The 19,537-nt window shown below is 32.0% G+C and overlaps 1 protein-coding gene across 1 annotated transcript in view; it reads left to right on the top strand.

The window, feature by feature from the left end:
• ELP4 (elongator acetyltransferase complex subunit 4) overlaps positions 1-19,537 on the top strand; it is a 197,203-nt gene that overhangs the window by 44,271 nt on the left and 133,395 nt on the right. The window contains exons 4-5 of the mRNA XM_054585963.1: positions 1,162-1,293; positions 8,453-8,592. Coding sequence (XP_054441938.1) covers positions 1,162-1,293; positions 8,453-8,592 — 272 coding nt within the window. The remainder of the gene's footprint in view (positions 1-1,161; positions 1,294-8,452; positions 8,593-19,537) is intronic.

Raw genomic sequence — 19,537 nt, 5'->3', positions numbered from 1 at the left:
AGTGGAGACATAGAGAAGTCCTTAAGTGTTTAACATAACCACAGATAAAACTACTCGTACATAAAGTCAAGATTTGGTCCCAAACAACATTGTTGCAGAATTCAAACTCGTAACCACTGTGCTGTATTGTACTATACACCTCACAAATATTTATTTCCATTGGAAAAAGAAGTTACTTTATATTTTGTAAGATACTAATACTATAGTTAGGAATGATGGATTCAGAGCTTAAGTGATATAATTAGTTTCTAATATGGCAAAAATTAAAGTGTGAAATCTATTTGGAGGTGTTTTAGGAAATGACTAAAATATATGATGGTTAATGTATTTTCCAGCTGACTAGTTGACTTGATTCTAAGTATAAATAAATCTGAGCATGAAAGCAAAAGTTGAAATTTAGACTATTAATGATATAGTACAGGTTTATGTTTATGAATCCAGTGCCCCACATTGTCTTTATGATTCTGGGTAATAAAAGATACAATTATACCGTGAACTTTCCTTCTCCAGGAAACCGATATACTTTTTCTTTTTGCATTATTTCTATAGTACATTTTCACAAAAAAAAAGTCTTCTATGTTTTTTGTAGTCACTCAGTAGATCAGCATTCCCCCAAAAAGATAAAATTGTAATTCACCATCTCTTCATTTAATCAGAGATTTTAAATTTTGCTTTTATTGTTTAAAGAAGAGACATAAGCTTGCAGGTACAAAACTAATATTTGATATGGGCAAAATAAATGTCTTTATTCTTATTTCTTCACCCATTATTTTGGTAAATGAAGTTTTTTGAATTCTAGAACTACAAACAGATTGCACACAAGCCTTACTTTTACCTGAGGCAAACATAACAATAATTACATGTAATAAATAAGTGCTGATTTGAAACTCTACTTTTAGTGTATAAACTTAAAACATAAGCACACATAGCCTCTTGTTGCAATAGCAATTGATTTTGGTTAGTATAAAAATTTGAATTTTTTATTTAAATGCCATTTACCCTTTTTCTCTGTTTTAGATCTGTTATAACTTTATACTTAAACCAATTTTAAGGCATCAATTTTTAATACATTGAAATATCCTAGTATTGCTAATATTATTTAAGAAAATTATTATTTTTTTTACCATGCATGCTCAATAATGTGTCATTCTGTGTTCTTAGGAACTCCCTGCACCGTTACTTGATGACAGTTGTAAAAAAGAATTTGATGAAGATGTATGTGATCATAAAACACCAGATCCTAACATTAAGATGAAAATAGCTTGGCGTTATCAGCTATTACCCAAGATGGAGGCAAGTCAACATACAAACTATTTCTAAAATTTTCAAATGCATTTGTTTTCATTTTATAGACTCTCTTGTTGTATATCTGTTATTCTTTAAATGCAATACAATGTATATTTATTTAAATAACTAGATATTTTATTTATAGCATATTTGATTAAGATGACATATTTCTTAAAAATAAAATTATAGCAAATTGGGATTTTTTAAAACCCAAATAAATTATTTCATTTCTTCCATAATCTCCATATAGAATCTTTTATTCTAAAGTTGCAAGCCAGAGTAAGTGAACTAACAAAGCCATTTCTTTATTTACTTTTTATTTTTTATTGAATTTATTGAGGTGACATTTGTTAATAAAATTATATAGGTTTCAAGTGCACAATTCTGTAATATATCATCAGTATATTGTATTGAGTGTTCACCACCCAAGTCAAGTGTCCTTCCATCACCCTTTATCCTCTCTTCACCCTCTACTACCTCCCACCTTCCCCTCTGTTAATACTGTAAGTTATTTGTTTGTATTTGCTTAAACCCTTCATTTTTTTACCCAACCCTCTAAACCCTCTCTCTCTGACAGCTATCAGTCTGTTCCCTATTTCTGTGAGTCTGTTTTTATTTTGTTAGTTTACTTTGTTCATTAGATTCCACATATAAGTGAAATCATATGATAGCTGTCTTTCTCTGACTGGCTTATTTCACTTAGCATAATGCCTTCAAGTCTACTCACGCTGTTGCAAAAAGTAAGATTTCCTTCTTTTTTTCTTTTTTATTGCCAAGTAGATGCCGTTGTGTAAATGTATCACTGCTTTTTTAATCTACTCTTCTACTGATGGGCACTTGGGCTGCTCCCAAACCTTGGCTATTGTAGATAGTGCTGTAGTGATCATAGTGCTGCTGTGATCAGAGGTGTACATATATTCTTTTGAATTAATATTTTAGGTTTCTTCGGATATGTTCCCAGAAATACAGTCGCTTAATTATAAGGCAGTTCCAGTTTTAATTTTTTGAGGAAACTTCATTCTCCTTTCCACAATGGCTGTACCAGTCTTTATTCCCACCAACAGTGCATGAGGATTCCCTTTTCTACACATCCTCACCAACACTTGTTGCTTGTTGATTTGTTGATGGTAGCCGTTCTGACAGATGTGAGGTGGTGTATCATTGTGGTTTTAATTTGCATTTTTCTGATGAGTAATGTTGAGCATCTTTTCATATGTCTATGGTCCATCTGTATGTCCCCTTTGAAGAAGTGTCTATTCAGTCCCTTTGCCCTTTTTTAATTGGATTATTTGATTTTTCTTTTTTGGTGTTGAGTTTTTTGAGCTCTTTATAAATTTTGGATATTAACCCCTTATCAGATGTTTCATTGACAAATATTTTCTTCCATTCAATGTGTTGTCTTTTCATTTTCATTTTGTTTATGGTTTCCTTTATTGCGAGAAATGCTTTATTGCTTTTTAGTTGTATATAATTCCATTTGTATATTTGTTCATTTTGTTTCTCTTGCCCAAGGAGATATATCAGAAATATTGCTACAATAAATATCTGAGATTTAACTGCCTGTGGACATTTAACATATTTTTAAATAACAAATTATTGGAAATAACTTAAATATCCATCAATAAGCAACTAGTTAAATAAATTATGGTATATGTACAGTAGAATACCATACATTTATGTTAAAAAAGAACTCTCTTTGTAATCAGTAGTTTTTGTAGGCATAGCCTAGCTTCGATGTGACTGAAAATTGGGTACAATAGGCCAGAATAGATGTAGTTTTTCTGTTTAGGAAAATGTGAGCTGAGTGATAGAGTTGAAAACAGACAAGAAATGTAGAACTAGCGCTTGAGAACCCTAACAGCAAAGAACTTTATGTGTTTGATCTGGCAGATTCATTTAAGTAACTGGGCTTAGCAGGGACCTTTTTTTAATTTTATTTTTCAATTACAGTTTACATTCAATATTATTGTATATTAGTTTCAGGTGAACAGCATAGTGGTTAGACAATCATATACTTTACAAAGTGTTCACCACAACATTTCCAGTATCTTCCTGCCATCGTATACAATTATTACAATATTATTGACTCCGCTCCCTGGGCTGTACTTTACATCTCAATGACTATTTTCTAATTACCAATTTGTATTTATTGATCCCTTCCCTTTTTAATCCAGTCCCTTAACCATGCTCCAGCGCCGCGCGCCCCCGCCCCGCCAAAATGGGCAACCACCCGTCTATCCTAACAGTGACTCTTGCAAGGAGTGACTATTCTAATTTTTCTGCTGGTATGTTCTTTAAGAGTTAAGGAAAATGTAAGCTCTAAATTATATGTAGCTTTTTTTCTAAAGACTGTATACCTACCCTGTTATAGATTATTTAAGAGTCTTCTATTTCCTTTATTTTTACTCTTACGTAACTCAACTAGGTTTTGGTCTTCACTGGTACTAACATTCTTCAAGTGAAAATGCAAGTAACTGAAACTTTGAGCAATTTTTCTTACCGCTTATTTTAAAGTCTGTTTAAAGTTGGAGAGAAAGCTTTTTGTTTCTTTGTAATTCATTGTTTCCTTTTATACTGTAATGGTACAAGATATTCCTGCCTCCTTTTATGTGCAAGTGAGTAGTCCTTATTCCATTCTTCCCTTCAGAGTGGTGTTCCTGCACTGTTTTGTCCATGGGAGTAAACTTCTGAGGTTACATATTAACACATAAGGCCAGTACTCAGTTTTCAAGATTTTCAACTTGAGTGTTTTAAAAATTGTGCTCTTCTTACAATGGTCTTCCCCAGATGACTTTTTCTCCCATTTTCTTTGAGTCTCCACTAAAATATCGCTTTATCAGGAACGTCTTCCTTTGTCACTCCATATAAAATAAAACCACTCTTTCTCTCATCTCCTTTCACTGTCTTATTTTTCTTCAGGGCACTTGTAATACAGTATCTATCTGCTCCACCAGAATGTGAGCTCAGTGAGAGAAAGGGACTTTTGACTATTTTGTTTTACTGGTATACAGTGGGTACTCAATAGTTATTTGTTGGATACACAAGTGAATGAATTATATAGTATGTGAATTAAATGTGAAACTCAGTTAAGTTGCATTAATCAGTACAAATAAAAGAACAGCTTATTTTTAATTAACAGTCAGTGGTCAAACTTAAGTTTATACTTACAAGTAAGTTCTGCCAAGTTTAGAATTTAGAAATCATTTTCTGGCTTCTTTACCTTTCTTTGAAATGTTACCAAGATGTGTATTTGCTTGTCACAGAAATTTTGTGTGTGGTGATTTGCCAAGACTAATACACATAGGTGATCACTCATCATCACTACTTTATAAATCCAGACCTTACTTTGCGATTATCAGTTTAAAAACAATACTAACTAAACCTGCTTTTCTTTATTTTTCCTGGGCCAAAATATAGTTAACACTATCATGAGTAAAGATTAAACAAGTAGTCCAAAACTAACTGTGCTGATTATCAGGTATGCCTTTTAATATAAGTTGTCATGAAGTTTTAAGAGTGTAGTCATATTTCCATTTAGGGAATGCCAAAAAGGATAAGAGTGTGTACAACTAAACCAATAACAATAGCTCAGTAAAGCATAAAGCTAGCGCTTCCAGTTAGAGGGGTGTGTAGTTTTAAAAGACCCGCCCACTTCCCTCACCCTTTGATTTTGATTCTGTCTCCTAAGTGTATATGTCCTCTTCTTTCCTGTGTAGCCATCAAGCCCTTTTCTCTCTTCACGCCAAGAATTGCTAGCCTACAGCACGGTCTGAGCCTTAATTTCCTCGGTATTGTATAGCTCTACTGCAAAGGCCCACAAATGACTCCAGCAACTCATGACAGCATATTAGATGTTTATTATGTTCAATCTTCATTACACTTTGGTTTCTATCTCAGATTTTCAGCCGCAACAGTGCTGTGATAGATGTGTGCATGTTGTGGATGACAACAAATATTTTCTCAATAACGCAATGTAATTACAAAAGATAGTGATGAATCTTCTGATCGCTAGTAGATCATGACACAATACTAATAATAATAATATTTACAGTTGTGCTTTACAATTTAAAGAAAATTCATTGCCAGTGCTGCATTAGATTCTCACAACAGCCTAGTGAAATAGTTAATAACTCTAATTCTGGTGCTTGAACTGAGGCTCAAAGTGGTTTAGTAACCATTTGGGTTCCTGCTTTCTGTTATGCCATACTGAGAAATAAGAAATGGTAACAATCATAAGAAAACATCTTATTTAGATTGTTTATTTGTGGTGAAGCTTTTCTTTCAAAGTTTTGTTTCTTGCTGACCTAGTGGCAGTGGACGATTGTTCCTCCTGCTTTCCCCCCATCAGAGTTTATTTACCATAGTAAATTTTTACTGAGCCATATTTACTCTCTTCCACAATTAACAAATTAATGGATAGTTTATGCATGTGAAATAGTTTTCATAATGTAAAACTAAAGTAAGATATTCGTATTAAACTGAGTAAACTGACTAGCTATTGATGATAGCTTAATTTTTTAATACATCTTTTTTGTATGTAGAGTTGAGAGTTTTTCGTGCATTATTGTTATTAGATATAAAACATTTAGTTATCCTTTTCAGAGAAATATTTTAAGTCTTTGTTTTATAATTCTAGGCCTCAAAAGATTTCACATCATTTCAAAAATCTGATTATATGTTAATGCTAGGTCTCTTGCGTAGAAAAACTTAACAAAAAATTTTTTTTTTCTTGAAGAGTATACTTATTTTTCTTTTTATTTTTTACTGAAGGATTAAGGTTTTTATCACTAATAAAATTTTTAGTGTCTTTTGAATATTTTGGTTTCATATCTAATCTTAATTTCTAAAAAATTAATAACAATTGCAATAAAAACTTCCAAATTTATTTTTCATTTTAATGAATTATGTGTTCTACTAGAAACTGTCACAGCATAAAATCAATTTTTTGCCGTGATTCATTCCAAATCTGAGATTTCTATCACATTAATATTAAAATTAGAAACATTAACAGAGACCGAAAACTTAAAAAGCATACTTTGCTTCTTGGCAATTTAGCATATTTCTCTGAGTGCACAGGACTTCAAGAGCCTTCAGTTCACTAATAAATTTATTAACTCAAACTTAAAAGAAGTGAAAAGTCTCTCTTTCTTTTTCTCTCCCCATGGCCAGCCTGCTAAAATAGATTATTCATGCTTATTTGATTCAGGTAGGCTTTTGCAAGCTTCCCTACTAGGCCTGGGAATGTGGTACATTGAGGCCTTTTCAGAGGCTTCTGACATAGACCAAGCTTTTATTGCATGGTGTTTTATTATTACCAAATCCTAGTCTCCACCCAGTTTGTAGGCACTCTGCTTATTCTTTTGAATCAGGAAAGGTTATCACCTACCTTAATCCATGCAGCAGTGTGGATTAAGGACACCAGTGTGCCCCAGGATTCTCAAAGAGGATCCTGGAAACTTCTTGTTTCTTCTTTTTTTGCTGTCTTTACTAAATTCTATTGGGCCTTAGAGGGATTTGCATCTGAAATGGGCAACCTGGTGTTTTTCTCAATGAAGACATCAGATCAAAGTTCAGTTAGTCAAGGCCTTTCTAAAACATTAAGGGGGCTTGGACTTACACAATAAAAAGATGAGCTCTAGCAGAGATTGCAGTAAAAACATTTTGAACTATAATCCGGATAAAGAATAGATTATAGGCCAAAGAACAGACCTTGTTTAAATTGCTTTAGACTAATAACTTTACATTTTAAAACTTTACACCCTGTTTTTAAGAAACAAATTTTAACATCACATAATTTATTAGTCAGTACTTTCGTGGTAAACAGTTATATCATCTTTGGAGAGCCATACTTCTGTATATTGTATTGGAAAGATTACATTAAGCCAATTAATAGGCCTTTTTCATTAATGAAAATTAAAGTGCCTTATGGAGGGATAAGCAATCATTTTATTTAGAAAATACATATTAAAACCACAGACTGAATTTGAGAATAATGTGTCTATTATGCATGAATGTTTTTTATCATCTGTTACTGTATAATTTGATGTTTGTAGGCATTTAATTTAAGAATATGAATCCTCAAAGTCTTAAAAATGCAATATCTGTGTCAAGCAAATGTCTATTTCTAATCTAATTTACAAAGTTGTTAATTCCTAATTCCTTAGTAACATATGTTAAGAACCTATTGTGTTTAATCCTTCAGTTTCCACAAAGACTACCTAGTTCGTTGAACGTTCCAAAACTTGTCTGTTTTGTAGCATTCAGGACAGCTGAAATTATGTAAATTTAGATCAGAGTTTTCATAGAAACTAATGCCAGGTGAAACCTGTTAGTAGCTCAACTTTGGATAGAGGTGTATATATTTCTAATGCTCTGAAAGAACGAAATCAGCCCAGAGTTCATTCAAAGCAATATAAGAATAATGTTATATTACTAGGGTTTTAGCATCCTATGTAAATAAATTCAGCATCAGTAGTTATTAGAGATTCTTAAGAGAAAAATAATTTGTTGGTGGAGTTGTCGATGATTATGCCAGATTCTGATTTTATATAATGTAGCTTATATGTATTCTCGCACTTTACATTTTGCTGTGTTCCCAGCTGGAAGACCCTAGTACATTTTATATTATAAGCTTAATATTAAGTTTGTAAGTAATGTTGAATATATAAACATACTGTCTTGTGAGGAATTTAATTTTAAAATGATGCTCAGTTTACTGTACTTAAATAACTGTTTCCTTTTGGGCCCCTCATCATGAATTAATTTGGCTTAAGTTTTCATTGATTCTTAGCTACTACATATTTGTCATTCAAATCTAAAATTTAAAAAAAAATTAAGACTTATGTGTATTAAATTTTTAAATTTAAGAAGGCATACAGATTAGTCAAAAAGATAAAGAGGTTTTAAGTTTTTATCAAACTTAGGGAACCACCAGGAGCAAAGAAATATGGGAGATGAAAAGGTTGATTCCTAACTGCATAGATTAAAATAATAAAGGTTGTTGTATATGCTTCTTTGAAATTTAATGCCTGTGTACACCAGCTTTTTCTTATGTGCATTAAAATACATAAATAAAACTCAGTGTTTTGCTGAGTGTAAGACAAATAAATTGTATTTAAAAACAAAACAGTATTTTTTTAACAACAAATATGGATTTTATTAACAGGCTGGACCAGTATCATCATCAAGATTTGGTCACTATTATGATGCATCAAAAAAAATACCACAAGAATTAATTGAGGCTTCAAAATGGCATGGATTTTTTCTTCCAGAAAAAATATCTTCAACTGTTAACATCGAACCCTGGTAAGTTAATGACCAAATTTTGATTTCAAAGTTTAAGAGAATGCATTTTTACCACATTCTTTGAAAAGAATCAAAAGTACATCTCCTAACAATAGATATTTGCATCTATATAATATGTAACCTTAATTGTGCATATGTTTCTTATTATTTCATTATACAATAGGGTGAGGAAAAAGTAGGTTTACAGTTGTTTGTGTGGAAAAGTAATGCAGTAATTAATATTAATGCTAGAATAAACTATTTCACATACAACTGTAAACCAAGTTTTTGCTTACCCAGTACTTACAGTTTTCTTTTTCTGGTCTTATAACTCTTGGATATGCTATTACCCTTAATTTGCAACTTAAAAAGTCTGGACACCAATTGCAGTATCTGCTGTTTTTATTTTCAAGGAAATGTGAAACAGTTCTGAATCAGGGTCTCTCAGCTAGAAACGCAAATAGATGCCTAAATATTACTTAGTGATAGCAATACAAATGAAAATGGTATAAAGTAATTTTACTGCTCCATTTTTTTCAGTAAATGCTCTTTCAGAAATTAAACAAGCACATGCTTTCCAATATTTTATTTACTGTGATTTTCTACTTCTAGTAATGCTGTAAATAAAACAATCTCTTTTTTTTAGATAACTTAAGAGAACTTGGAGTTTTACATGGAAGAGTTTTAGGTATTAAACCAATACATGTTTATAGTGCTACTACTTTAAGGCAAACTCTGAATATTACAGTACTTGACACTGAATAATTTATAAAAGTTAAGAATATTTAATTTTATTCTTATTGCAATTGGATCGAAGGTAGTTAACCCACGGGCTCTGTTATCGTCTGTGTTTTCTTTCACACTGTAAAACCATTATTTTCAAAGTGAGATGAGTTATTAAATGGAGATTTAATAGACAGGAAGTTGTGAACTGAAATGACTTAAAAATCTATAGTCTCTTTCCCAGAAATAATACATAAGAATTTAGTGAAAATATCCTGTTTATTTGTATTAAATCTGTTTGAAAAAGAAATTCTTCACTTCATTATGGTTTTCTCTAGACTGTTAATGAACGACTACTATATGTCAATCACTGTAGTATATGCTTCACCTTTGTTATCTATCCTATAAAAGTAAATATTCCCATTTTCTAGAAGAAGATACCAAAATTCACAAGAGATTTATCTGAGGCTCAGCAGCTTCAAAAGAGTTTCATGTCCTTCACCTTTACCTTCCTGTGTTATGGAGGAAAGAGTGTTCACAAATTTATGAAAATCTGGGTTTTGATACTGAGCTTGTCCTACTGTTAACTTTGGGCAAATCCTTTAAAATCAGTGAAAATAAATAATCTTTCTGTGAAAAATTGAGGTGGGAAGGAATACCACTTATTCTATCTACATCACTAATTTTTTTGTGTTAAGTTTGAATGATTATATTGATTTTACTAGTGCCTAATTTTTGTCTTTCAGTGAACCAGACAAAAATATATACAGGCCTGGGAAGGTCAAAATAACTTTTCCATGATTTCTTAAATATTAAATGGCAGGACCCAGACTCAAAGTCAGTTCTTTCTGACTCTGAAATCTTTGTTATCAGTAATTCTATATACTGCCTCCATTCACGGAGTGCACAGGAGGAAAACAAAAATGTAAAATGTACATTAAGTATGATGTAAGTGAATGAAAAATAATATGGTGATACTGTATAATTAAATATATGTATATGTTAAGGATAAAACTTTTTCTAAGCCAGAAAGTACAAGGATTTTGTTGATTCATTTGGCAACGAAAGGGAAGAGGAATTAATATTTGTCAAAAACCTGCTCCATGTCAGGCACTGTTCCAGGCATTTGACCATAGAATATCTAACTCTCCCAGCAGCCCTCCAAGAAAAATAATATTATCCCAAAGTTTTACAAAACTTGAGGTGAGAGGCGCTAAGTAGCTTTCCCACTGCTGACTGACTGTAAGTGACTAAGCGGACGCACAAACCCAAGTCTCCCAGACCTCCGCCCTTTCCCCACGCGGTGGCTGCTGTTTACCGCCGCCGTGAATGGGCCGTGCGTGAGGTTGGCACCAGAAAGGGGGACACCTGGAGCGGCTGGGAGGGGAAAGTCTCCTGCAGTCTTTAAAATACATTTTTCAGAATATTTTTTGAGAACTGGCATTTTTGCACCCAAAACAGGAAAATTTATAGATTTTAATTATCAAGGTGGTATTTCATTTCATAATGGTTAACTGACAATTCATTTATTTCATATTAAACTTAAATGCTTAATTAAATGTAATTAAACTTTAAACATATAATTAAATTAATTTTGAAAATGGGTACTTTACCATGTGAGACTTATTTTAATTTATGAAAAGCATGTGCTCATCTCACTAAAATGAACCTTACTGGTTCATTTATAAAACAATAAAGCTTAGCCTTACTGTTGTCTATACTTTTCCTGTAATTAAGACTAGAGGGCATAGCTGTATCCTACTACCATACGTGAGGATATAACATATAATTCCATAATTTCTAAAGGGACTATTGACACATGTAGAGGAGTTTTTCTTTTTACAACAAGAGAAACTGAAGGTCATTTAAAATTTGGATTAACTAATTTTAAATTATGGTAGTAGGTTTGCCTATAGAAAATGTTCATATATACAGTATAACCTGTCAAATTAAAGCTTGGGTATAAACGCCTGAAATGTATCACAATAATATTATCCAGGTGATTTTGTTTTGATATTTTACTGTCATAAATCAGATAATCTGAGTCACAAAACAATGATAGGAAAATAAATTTTAAGAATAATTGTGTAGTCCAAGATTTTAAAAAATCTGACATTGTTTTGAATTAAGCTTTACTAACAGGTGGACCCAAACCGGTTTTCTTATAAGATTCCCCATTTTTCAGCACATGGAATCTCAGCTTTCTTATTTATTAACAAATCTACCGACATACTCCTTAACCTACTGTTACAGACTGAATGCTTGTGTGCCCCGAATCCATATGTTGACATTCTAATCCTCAGTGTAATGGTATTTGGAGATGGGACATTTGGGGGGTAATTAGGGTTATATGAGGTCATGAGTGTGGAGCCCAAGTCTGATAGGATAGGTGTCCTTAAGAAAGATTCAGAGACACTGAGTTCACACTTACTTCTTGGGTTCACCTGCCGGAAGGGCCATGCGACCACACAGTGAGAAGGTGGCCACCTGCAGCCAAAGGGGAGAGCTCTCATCAGGCACTAACCCTGCCAGCAGGGTTGATCTTGGACTTAGTCTCCAGAACTGCAACAAAATAAATACCTGTTGTTTTAGCCACCCAATCTGTTATTTTGTTATGGAAGTCTAAGCCGACTAATACCTACTAAACTGTAAAATATCACTTCATTTTATTATAGATTTTCATGTTTGAGTAGTGAATTCATACAGAGTTTGTAATAAATAGAATAAATTTGTTTTGGTATGTTTCTTTGAAATTCAAGATTTTATTTTGATGTTTATCCTAACAATAGCTAGTAGTTTCTTTATTAGCTAAAAGTTTTGTTTCGATTAAGTTGAATGAACTGAATTCTGAGACAACCAGTTATCTTTCCAGGAAAAAAAAAAATCACTGGAAAGAAGCTAGGTATAATACTTAAGATTTTAGAAGCCATTTCATTTTTCTTCTCCTGCCAAGTTTCCTTCCCAGCTTAAATGGAACCTCGATATAGGCCTTTTGTAATAATATTTTCCTAGCAAAATCATAGTTACGTTCCCCTGCTTTCCTGCTTAACTTTTGTTCTTTCTTCTGTCAGAACATATTGCATCACACTGTAATTATCTCGCTTTTTCCCTCTCAAGCATTGGAAATCCTTGAGGAATGGGTTATGCTTTCTTTATCTATTTATTCCTTGAATCTAGGACACAGGCGTTGAGTTGGTAGTTGGTGAATTAGTGAAACAATGCACAAAGTACGGTATTAACTCAGAGTAACTATATATAGCCTTGCTCTTAGTATAAAGATTTAGTGGAATAAAAGCAATAACTGACACAGCCATGTAAGAATATATTTTATTTCAACAATACATATCTCTTAGATCAAGAAGCAGAGAACCACACTATATTGAGAAATTACCAGTAGAAAATTCACTCATGAGAAAGAAATTTTGGAAGAGTTTCTAACTAAGACTAAAAGTTCAGAAAAAATTCATGAAGTTATAGAAGTATACTATAAACTACTTTATTAAAAGAAAATAGTGAGGGATATATTAATACTAATATCTGAGCTGGGGAAAAGGCAAGATATACATGTAAGGAGGAATTTTACCTATCTGCCTATCTGCTGGTGGGATAATTAAAGTAAAAAGATAATATCTGAAAATTTATACAGAGAACTAATGTCCTGAACCTTTTCTCACATGAATTTAGATGTTACTTTCAGTTCCATAAACTTCATTATATGTGGTCAGATAAGCCCATGAAAGACTGCCAGCTAAATCCCCAAATTTGACTTATCTAAAAGACTCTCAGCATACTTAGTATTTGAAAGGCTGGAGAGAAATGCCACAATTAAACAAAAGTCATTATAGCTATAATCCTGTTTACATGTGTTTATTAATAAAAATACTCTTATTTTCAGAGTGAAAAAATATTTTTATCAGCATACTTCTTAACATCCCACAGTAGTTTTCCTCAGTAAGAGATGGAAGGAATGTCTGAGAGATGTTCATCAAACTGTTAACCATGTTCACCTCTGGGTGGCAGATTTTGGGTGCCTTTTTCTATTCATATGTTTTATGTATTTGAATTTTTATGATGAACAAACATTTTTGTAATGGGGAGGTATTTCAAGTAAGCAGGAAAACCTAATCATTTGGGAATAATATAGTGAAATCCTTACCTCATATCTCATATCAAACTACATTTCTAAAGAGTTAAAGATTTGATGCCCTGGCTGATGTGGCTTAGTGGATTGAGTGCTGGCCTGCAAACTGAAAGTTCGCTGAGTCAATTCCCAGTCAAGGTACATGCCTTGGTTGCAACCAGGTCCCCTGTTGAGGGCTTGCAACTGATATACGTCTCTCTCCCTCCTTCCCCTCTCTAAAAAGAATAAATAAATATTTTTTAAGAGTTAAAGATTTGAATATAATAAATGAAATTATAAAAGTACTAGAAGAAAATAAAAGAGAATGTCCTAAACTCTTGGAGAGGTGGGGAAATCTCAATGAATATATATATATATATATATATATATATATATATATATATATATAGTGATCAGATCTATTACCATTCTCAATTTGAAATATCCAGGACACTTAAAAGGAACGCTTGATTGAAAGGAAAGAAAAAGATGCACCTGTAACATCTTTTTATGTTTAGATGTGCTTAAAGGATGATGAGAGCATGCTGAAAGGATATAGAAACCAGCTCAAAAGACAAATAGGAGACAATTTAAGCATCAAAATAATTAATGATAGTAATGGATTATAACCCATTGATTAAAACAGGAAGCTGCAAGTACATACTGATAAAAATCAATGTATGAATAAATAAGTCATTGGGGAACAAGCTATTACATAGCCTCAATGTACCTCCCCACAAAATATTTCTTGACTACAAAAAGGAAAGAATAATTTTAGAGTGGAAAGGCCTGGCAGACATCACCGTAGTCAAGTTAACATTAACAGTAAAGGGGCAAATTGAAATCATGTATCACCTCATAACATGCAGTGAGAAGAACTCAGCAACACTTCTGTGACATTCCTACCAAATACACATAATCTAAATTTAATCATGAAAAAACATGAGTCAAACATGGGAGAGCATTCTCCCAAATACCTGACCTGTAATCCTCAGAAGTTTTAAAACCATAAAAATCAAGGAACTTCTGGATTGAAGGAGACTGAAAAGAGATCTGACAACTGAATACATGTTATTCTGAACAAAGTCATTTGTTATAAGGGATGATATTGGGACATAGGCAAAACTTGAATGGGGTCTGAGGATTAGATGCATCAATTATATCAGTATCCTAAGTCAGATAGTTATATTATTATTAAAGAGGGTAATGTACTTGTTTGTAGGAATTATACCCCAATTATTAAGAAGTAATGGGTCATCATGTCAACAACTTATTAGTAGAACAGGAAAAAAAGTTTTTATTCTCTATTTACAACTCTTTTGTAGGTTTGAGATTGTTTAAAAATTTTTTATATATAAACATGATATAAATATATATAAGCCATTTAATGATACATTTAGGCCATTTTTAAATTGGTAAGAAGTTGTTGAGTACCCTAATACAAAATAGGCAAAAGGTCAACATATTTTCAAAAGAAGATAAAGAAATACCTAATAAGCCTCACTAATAAAGAAATGTAAACAAAAACCAAAGAGATAGCATTTTTCAACTATCAGATATTTTAAATGATAATGCTGTGAGTTAAAGACGATGTGGAAAAACACATGCCTCTCGTGTTAATTGTTAGAATGTACATTGTTAAAACAATTTTAGGAAAGTGAATCTAAAAGTTAGAGTGTACATTTTCATCTTTGCCATCGTACCATTGTACCAAAGACGATGTGGAAAAACACATGCCTCTCGTGTTAATTGTTAGAATGTACGTTGTTAAAACAATTTTAGGAAAGTGAATCTAAAAGTTAGAGTGTACATTTTCATTTTTGCCATCGTGTTAATTGTTAGAATGTACATTGTTAAAACAATTTTAGGAAAGTGAATCTAAAAGTTAGAGTGTACATTTTCATTTTTGCCATCGTGTTAATTGTTAGAATGTACATTGTTAAAACAATTTTAGGAAAGTGAATCTAAAAGTTAGAGTGTACATTTTCATTTTTGTCATCATACCATTTATCATAAAGAAATAATAACACAAGATAACAAAGAATGATCATCATACTTCTGTGTGTTGTACTGAAAATCTGGAAATAAACTAACAGTTGTCAGCATAGATTAGTTAAATAAATTATGTTGCTTCTAAAAATTGAATACTATGCTTGCAAAGTTGGAAGATTCAAAAAAGATTATAAAAGAATATTATTATAATATAATATATAATATGTGACATATTTGTAATGAGTAATGATTTTTCATGAAAGAGCATACCCTCTTTCAGTAGAATCCTTGTCAGACAGTGGATTGTTTAGCCTATGCATGCAGTTCAGCATCAGAAAGAAAAAAAATCAATAAATGGTGGCCTTCCGGGTAATAGTAATGTAATTCTTAACTTGAAAATTACTTGTGAATAGACTTCACAGTCTTTATAGTCACATGCAAAATATATTCTAATATAACTAAAGCTCAGCAAACTATTTTACACAATTAGTTGAAACATTTGATATTATGACTATTACCTTATATGTCACTGTTTGTCATAGGTGAACACCTGAAATATATGTGTAATTAGATTTTTGGTAATACAAATCATATTTTCTCAATTTGCATAATAATGTCAAAAACACTTCATCTTCACTTTAAATTAATCCTAATTGGTAGTGATAACAGTTTCTCCCCCTAAGTGTTTCTGTCAAGTAGTTGTCAATATTTAAATGCACCAGAAGTTCTGATTTTTTAAAATAACAATCATTTTAATGAGAAAAATTATTCCTAAAAAAGAAAAAGAAATGTCAGTCTTGAACCATATAATTTTAAGTCAAAATGGACAACAGAGATTATCCAGTGCAACTCCTTCTGTGTACAGATGAAGAACATTTGAAGCCCAAAACAGAAAAATTAAAGAATTTGCCTCATACCCCACATTTAGCTGGAGTTGTTACCATAGGTAGAACTAGAACTCAGATCTTCAACATACTGTTCACTGTGCTGTTCTGGTATCTAGTTTATATATTTGTAAATCGACAGTTTTTAACGTTAAATTTTCTTCATAAATCATGTACCAGGTTAATATGAGTAAATGTCTTATCAGTACAACTAAGAGAAGTATCTTCCTAAAACTATACACCAGAATACCTTATTTGACCATCTTTAGTGGATCCATGTTTGCCCCCCTTCTCAGCCACCTGTTTATTGGAACCCACAGACTTTTCATTAAGCCTGGATCTCACTCTGAGACTTTATCTTAGCTTAGGCAAAGGGCAAGTAACTTGAAGTGAAAACTTGAGTTTTAGGTGTTGTATAGCCTTGGGCAAATCACTTAGCTTCTAATGGGTTTTAATTTTCTCAATCATAAAATGGAGCTAATGACTATACTTACTTTTTAAGGTTGTTGTGGTGATCAAATGTTGTGACTGATAGGAAGGTTTTGAGTATTTATTATGTACCAGGCATTTTACCAGTCGATAAAATTAAAATTGAAATCAAGTAGTTTTGTTAGAAACAAACTGAGCTTATTATCTGAGTAAAAACATCACCCAAATAGTTAATTTTATATATACATTATTTTTATTTTTATAGTTTATCTTTTCACAAATGAAGTCTTTATCTCCTATTATTCAAGCATTTTTGTTGTTGGCACATTTATTCTTTGATCACATTAAGATTTGAAAGTATTCCTTTCTTTATTATTTAAGAACCTAAACGTAATTATCTATTACCTACTTGATTTCTTCTCTAGATATCCTACAACTGATTCATTTTCTTACGGCAGATTTTTTGCCTTCCTTAATGAGATTGAATGACAAAATGACTTTTTACAAGAAAACCGGTGTCATTGGTTGATATAAATTAAAGTTCTCTGATGCAAAATATCTATTAGACTGCTTGTTGATATTGATAGGAACAAATTTTTTCTGTAAACTTTTAAAAAATTGTTAAACTCGCCTTGACCAGTGTGGCTCACTTGGTTGGAACATCATCCTGCATACTGAAAGGTTGCTGGTTCGATTCATGGTCAGGGCACATACATAGGTTGTGGGTTCCGTCCCTGGTCAGAGCACCTAGGAAGGCAACCAATCAATGTTTCTCTTTCACATCAATGTTTCTCTCTCTCTTTCCATCCTCTTCCTCCCTTTCTTCCATCCCACATGAGGATAAAAAAAATAAAAAGTTAAACTTGGTCATCAATATAGATTTACATTTGTGTCATTGGGTTCCTTTGCCCATGTTGTATATTAATATGAAGAAATAAATGGTAACATAAGCAGACATATGAATAATGAACATGGAACAATTTTTTTAACTAATGAAAATTTTAAATGCTTGATATTTACAGGTAAAGATTAAATTTCTAATAAATTATTTGATATTCTTTGTACTGTTACAGTTTTAAATATATTGTGGAATCTCAAGATAGATGATTTTACTATAAAATATGTTGAAAACAATGAAAATCGTTAAAGAAGTAAACATGATTTGAAATGTAGTGCCTTTGGAACACATTATAAATACTTTGAAAACGTAACTTTTAAAGGTCTGGGGACATAAGGAAGCCAGGGTCATATTTGTAACTAGATTTCCTTCTTGCCAATTCCTGTTTTATGAGTTACTAGACTGCTGAAGAGCAACAACAAAAAAAGACAACATCCTCAAAATTAAAGGGGTTTAATAAAAAAACATAGATAACAATAGAAGATACCTATTTTCAGCCAAAAAATATATTACTATATGAGATTTCCGACAAAGAAATGTACCTCATGGAGATTAACAACACCTAATATTTTTAATATCAATACCATATAAACTGATTCCATTTTAAATGCTATAATTTTATGTATACAAAAATTAATACCCTCAATTAGTATACCTAAATGTATTGATATTTTTCCCATTTTATTTTGTTACCAGAATTTTTTTCCTAGAAATCTAATTACTTTGGAGAAATATATTTTATTACTTAAAAATTTCTAAGCACTGTTGATTACATTATTTATGTCAGTATTTCATAGGGAAAGAGATTAAGATGTCCATTTTTATTCTCATATTAAAAGAATGAAACTCTTTACCTTGAAGTGAATCTTAGGTCTACTATAGTTATCTTAACAGAGAGTAAGAATGTAAAATAAACAACAGATCATGTTGGTTGGATAAATGGTGGCAATTAAAAAACTAAAAAGTAATTTATGTATGTGGTAGTTAATAATGTGGCTTCAGATAGCAAATTTACTACCAAGTACTTAAGGGAGATTTTATTATTGAACAATTTGGGGCAGAGGGGAAATGCTCTAAAATTGTTTCACATATGTGCAATAATAATTTTCTTAGGTAGATTCATTACTGGTAGATTAGGATGCGCTGAATATATTCTTGATCCATTCTCCTTTAACCCATAGTGACATTCATCAAATGGTTGGCTGGAATTCATTTCATAATCTGGGACCTTGGAGCAGATTTTACCCCCTGTGCAAAGCTAATTGACCCAGATAGGAACTAAATCTGCTGTGTTTGAAAAGCAACATTGTGTTGAAAGAGTTGAGCAGTTGAGCTAACTGGGACAAATATGTGTTGAGATATGAAATAAGCACATCGTTGTCCTTACGAAATATCATTATTTATAGACACATTTTCTTACTCATGGAAGTAGAAAAATGTGTTCATGTAATTCATTGTATTTTCACTGAAAATGGAGGAATAACTCTATAAGAAATAATTGTACTGCCAAATCTCTTCAATTGGAGCCACATTTGTTTTGCAAAGAACAAGATTCTTTTGGGTTTTTTGTCTGTCTTTTTTGTTTAGTTTTGTTTTTGTTAGATAGCTGTTTTTGGGCTAGGTGTGAAAGTTCAATAAAACATTTACAGAGATGTGCATATATTTTTGCTGGATCACCCACCATTGACTTTGCACACTATGCGGTCTGCTACATTTACTGACTTTTACGTTCTTTAATGTTGCATCTATGCTTCAGAGTATATTTCATTCTTCCTTGAGGGCATTTTCTCTGCTTGTGTGATCGCTTTATTTAGAATCACAGTAAAGCAGATACTTTTGAATTTTTTAGGTCACCTACAGCATTTACAACATTCGGCACTTTGACGTTCATGAATCAGCTGTGCTCCAGAGCCTCATTGT

This window comes from Pteronotus mesoamericanus, unplaced genomic scaffold, assembly GCF_021234165.1.
Source record: "Pteronotus mesoamericanus isolate MK-2021 breed Mesoamerican mustached bat unplaced genomic scaffold, CSHL_Meso_final contig_90, whole genome shotgun sequence".
Classification (NCBI taxonomy): Eukaryota; Metazoa; Chordata; class Mammalia; order Chiroptera; family Mormoopidae; genus Pteronotus; species Pteronotus mesoamericanus.
Note: the sequence above shows the minus strand (reverse complement) of the source record. Positions and strands in the feature narration are given on the sequence as shown.